We start from the raw sequence: 4676 nt of genomic DNA, 5'->3' as shown, positions 1-4676 counted from the left end.
CCAGGGCAGCCCCGTGGGCTTTGCAGGCGGGCCACTGCTGCTTCATCACGGCTTCTGCTGGGGCTACTGGGGCCCGAAGCCAGCTCGGCTGGGGCACAGAGCCAATGCTGAGGGGCAGGCTGAGCCCAGCGGGAGTGCCGGTCCGGCACAGGGCCTGGAGCAGGCGGGCGCGAACGCTTCGCAACCTCCCCTCACGAAGTGGGTGCAGGTGCTGTGTTCAGCAGCTTTTGCAGCGCCTTGCCCTCTAGTGCACACAGCCGCAGCCTCACTAAGGCTGGGCAGTGAAGGGAAGGAGACCAGGGCAGCGCACGTGGAGGTGCTGCTGTCCCCGAGCGGCCCGGAGTCTCCCCGGCTGCTACCACCCCCACTCTCGGTCTCAGCCACGTGGGAACGTGAGGTGGGTTGGTTTTCACGGGCAGGACTACCGATGGAGGGCACAGGGACACAGGCATGAGAGGCAGGGTGCACAGGTGGGAAGGATTCTTGGTGGAGGGAGAAGGGCCCGACGCAACACGTATCGACACGTGGGAAGGGCCAGGGACGGAAGAGGGACCGCGTGCGGTACCATAAGCGGGAGCAGGTCGGGGAGGGGGACTGCGCGCGGGCGAAGAGCCCGCCACTCTCACCGGGGCTTCCACGTGGCGTTTGCCATTTTGTCTGAGGGGAGTGGAAGCGGGAGAATTAAAAATAAAGGTAGCAGCTGGGATTGCAGGACTGATTCTGCTGCCACTCCGATCTTGGAGCAAATTTATAGTGGAAAAAATCGGGTGGGTACAGGGAAGGGGTTTGGGGTAGAACCTGGGGTGGCCTGGCCAGCACCACCGTGGGCAGGGAACAAAGGAGACAGGGAGAGAGCAGGCAGACGGTAGCAGACCTGTGCACTCTGGCAGAATCCATCTCCTGGTTTCCCTTAAAGCAGGGCAGAGGGATCAGGGATGCAGGGAGAGGAAAGCGGTAAAGGGTTTTTTAAACTGGGGTTAACTATTCCCAACTGTTTCACAAGACTATCAACAGCTTTTGCTACCTTGCAAAGCAAATAACCTTTTCCAGACATAAACAACCATTGCACAAAGCGTTTTAAATACTCAACTAACCACTGCTTAAACAACCACTGAACAAAATGTTTTAAACCTTCCCTGGTATAATGAAAATTTTCCCAAACAAGGACTCTTAGAACTGGGAGAAAGGCTTCTCACAGGAGATGGGAAAACTGTGCCCTTATCTCTCTCTCTTCCCAACCTTAGAGATAAAAGGCAATTTACAAAAAAGGATACAAAAGTGACCCATATTACCTTAGAGTGTCAAATAAAAGTCTCAAGGTTGGCCCACCGACTTTAGACCAGTCTTCTCTTTCCCTAGAAGGTTGTTGGTCTCCCCTGCCGAGCCCCTGACAGAACTCGGAGGTCTCTTTAGGGCTATGGCTGCTCAGATGTGACTTAAATCCAGGAAGTACTGGAGACGCTCTTGGGGATGGTCCCAGGCCGTCCACGTTGATGCGCCATTTAATACCATCCCTGCCTGGCTCCGTGGGGTCCCGCATGTACCCGCAGACAGACGGGTGGGTTCAGTATTATGGTCGGTAGCAAACAGTCGAGAAGGGCATTTGCGTGCATTCCGGCAGGAGCATTTATTGCTTCGACACCATTGAGGTTGCAGGGGCAAATATGAACATGGTCCCAAAGCTCATGGTTTTGTCTGGGGGCAGGGAAAAGGCAGGACTAGCGAACGGGGACCAGTGGGGAACTCTGGGGGAGTGACGAGGGGTAGAGGCTAACAGCCAACCGGGGAATTCAAACTGGGGTAGATTAACATAACAGAACAAGCATCCTGGGAGAAGCCCCCTTGGCCACCCCAACATAAAGTGGCTCCTATGGTACTAGGGACCCATCTTAATGAGAACTCTCTATCCCTTGTAATGTATGTTCACTGGCCACCACACACCACTGTCCCCAAAGCCATGCACAATTCCCTCTGGGGCACCAGGCACATCTCCTGCTCAGGATGTGCTGCACAGGTCTTTCTTCTTACCTTCCTACTTGGAACAGAGTATTGTCTCCTCACTGTCATGTGCTACGACCGCTACGTGTCCATCTGCAAAGCCCTGCACTACGGGACCCTCCTGGGCAGCAGAGCTTGTGCCCACATGGCAGCAGCTGCTTGGGCCAGTGCCTTTCTCAATGCTCTGCTGCACACGGCCAATACATTTTCCCTGCCCCTGTGCCAGGGCAATGCCCTGGGCCAGTTCTTCTGTGAAATCCCACACATCCTCAAGCTCTCTTGCTCACACTCCAACCTCAGGGAACTTGGGCTTCTTGCTGTTAGTTCCTGTCCCAGTTTGAGACAAATTAAGGGAAACATTCTGGAAGGAACATCCCCTTCAAAGAAGGCAGGTTACAGCCAGGTAACCTGGTTCGGAAAGAATTTTCCTCGGAGGAAAGTGAAAAAAACTGTTTCTTTAACAAGCAAAAGTGCACCCAGGCACGGGAAAAAGAATAATGTAAAATAATAAAACCTCTTGCTGTGACGAGAACCTGGTAAAATTCAAAGTCCTTTGTGGCGTAGCTCTCTCCTCTCTGAAGCTGGGGTTCGGCATGGGCCCCTCTGGGCCGTGGTGTAGGGCCTCCAGATGATGTTCTGGTGTTGCTGAACAGTCCAGAAGAGGAGAAGAAGAAGCCAAACTCCCAGGGCTCCATGCTTTAGCTAACAAAAAAGCTAACTAAAAAAACAAGAGAATGCCACTCTCTTCCCTGCTGCAGAGAGCCTAGAGCTGAGGAAAAAACCAGGAAGATGCTTTCCTCTGCTCTGTAGCAGTGAAAACGCAGGGGATTGTATTCGTCCTTGAAGCACAAAACCACTTTTTTTTTCCCCCCTTCTCTCGGACCCAGCTTAAAGACACAGAAAGGCACAGGATTCATGTCTGGCATAGCACAGACGATAGGGAATACAGTATCATACATTACCCCAGGACAGTGCCTGTTTAGCCTTTGGCTGTTTTGTGTTGATGATTTTCTCCTATGTGCAGATCTTCAGGGCCGTGCTGAGGATCCCCTCTGAGCTGGGCTGGCACAAAACCTTTTCCACGTGCCTCCCTCACCTGGCCGTGCTCTCCCTGTTCCTCAGCACTGCCTTTTTTGTCTACCTGAAGCCCCCCTCCATCTCCTCCCCATCCCTGGATCTGGCCCTGTCACTTCTGTACTTGGTGGTGCCTCCAGCCCTGAACCCCCTCATCTACAGCCTGAGGAACCAGGAGCTCAAGGCTGCAGTGTGGACACTGATGGCTGGACGATTTAAGAAACATTAAACTGGTTGCCAATTTCTGCAAATCACTTGTAATAAAACTCATCTTTGATAGTTCTTGTTGGTTTGGTTAAGGGGTTATTTTTTCTCTTCAGTTATTTATTGTTGTCCACAAAGCAAGGGCAATATTTCTTCCTTTTCTTATTTTGTTTCTCTGCACCTTGGCTGTGGCCCCAGCCTGTGTCAATGAGGAGCTGTGCTCTCAGTGCCTTTAAATGAACTCAAGGATCTGCCAGCAAAGTTTCCAGCAGAGATGCCCCTTTAGTTGCCTTGTGTGGAGCTGCAGCAGCAATGTCTGTGTGCAGAGCTGGGGGCAGATCAGGGGGGCACAGCAGCTGTGGCCAGGAGCAGCAGCCCTTGGTGCTGCCAGTGCTGCTCCCGTGCCACTGCCCCGCTGCCCTCCTGCCCCTCGTGTTGCTGCAGGGCCTGAGTGCTCTGGGGCTCGCTCCCAGCCCTGGGCTGGCAGTGCCGGGGCTGCAGCAGGGACAGGCCGTGGGCACTGCTGGGGCAGCGCTGACGCGTCAGGGCAGGGCCTGGGGGCTGCAGGCTCCTTGCCCAGGCTCTCTCAAGAGCATGCCCAGGCCAGTGCTCAGCAGAGAAAACCCCCGTGAGCAGCCCCAGGGTGGCCGTGGGCAGGGTGGGGGCAACCAGCATGGCTGGTGCTCTGCAGGGTCCCTGGGGGAGCCGGGAAGGAGCAGCAGAGCAGGGGCTGATCCATCCCCCCTGCGCTGGACACCCCAGGGCAGCGTCCCAGAGCGGCCTCATGCAGCTGCCAGCAACATCCCCCCTCTGCAGCCCTGGCCTCTCCCCAGCTCCGAGAGGGGCTGGATCCTTGCAGGCACACACACGGCACGACTGGCTCAGGAGCCCCTGTTTGCACTGCGCAGCCCAGGCGTGAGCACCCCACGCTGTTGCTGTGGGGAGATGAACCTGAGTGAGCACAAATGCCATCAGCCCCTGGGGGCCAGCAAGGGCTGGGGGACGGCAGGGAAACCTCTCAGCTTTGTCATGGCCTCTCAAGTCAGCCAGAAAGTTTGTTCCCATCAGCTCTGAGTTTCCTGTCCCACTGCAGACGTTGTTGCTCAGAGCCAGGGCTGCCTGGCAGCCACCCCCAAGCAGCCCTGAGCATTTCCTTTGCTTCACTTTTGCTTTCTTTCCTCTCTCCTGCTCCACATTTCTTGCTCTTGCCCATCCCTGTCCCCTCCCCTGCAAACAGCCCAGCCCTGTTTGCCCTTTCCTCTCTGGCCCCACTCCCCATTGCAGTTGCTGCCTTGGCACCACGGCAACGTCCCTTGGGGAGCAGGATCATCCTACAAGTGCTGCAGGAATTGTCTGCAGGGCCCTGCAGTGCCTCGAGCTGTTCCCTTGCCAGAGGCACC

The 4676-nt window shown here is 55.5% G+C and overlaps 1 protein-coding gene across 1 annotated transcript; it reads left to right on the top strand.

Moving 5' to 3' along the window:
- Window positions 1-1957: 1957 nt before the first annotated feature.
- On the top strand, window positions 1958-3354 carry LOC121660117 (olfactory receptor 14J1-like). Its single transcript, XM_042019578.1, has 2 exons — window positions 1958-2437; window positions 2948-3354. Exons 1-2 carry the CDS (start codon window positions 1958-1960, stop codon window positions 3299-3301), a joined length of 834 nt encoding a protein of 277 aa, XP_041875512.1. The 3' UTR covers window positions 3302-3354.
- Window positions 3355-4676: the final 1322 nt, after the last annotated feature.

Source organism: Corvus kubaryi, unplaced genomic scaffold, assembly GCF_017639235.1.
Source record: "Corvus kubaryi isolate FWS band 111438036 unplaced genomic scaffold, C.kubaryi_AGA036_p1.0 113, whole genome shotgun sequence".
In the NCBI taxonomy this organism is placed as follows: Eukaryota; Metazoa; Chordata; class Aves; order Passeriformes; family Corvidae; genus Corvus; species Corvus kubaryi.
The sequence above is the reverse complement of the archived record's forward strand: the minus strand, read 5'-3'. Positions and strand labels throughout refer to the sequence as shown.

Bases quoted from the DNA above. Each gene is read 5' to 3' on its own strand.
- LOC121660117 (XM_042019578.1), top strand. From the start codon at position 1,958: ATGCACAATTCCCTCTGGGGCACCAGGCACATCTCCTGCTCAGGATGT. The intron at 2,438-2,947 runs GTGAAAAAAACT...TAGGGAATACAG, and splicing joins AGAATTTTCCTCGGAGGAAA to TATCATACATTACCCCAGGA.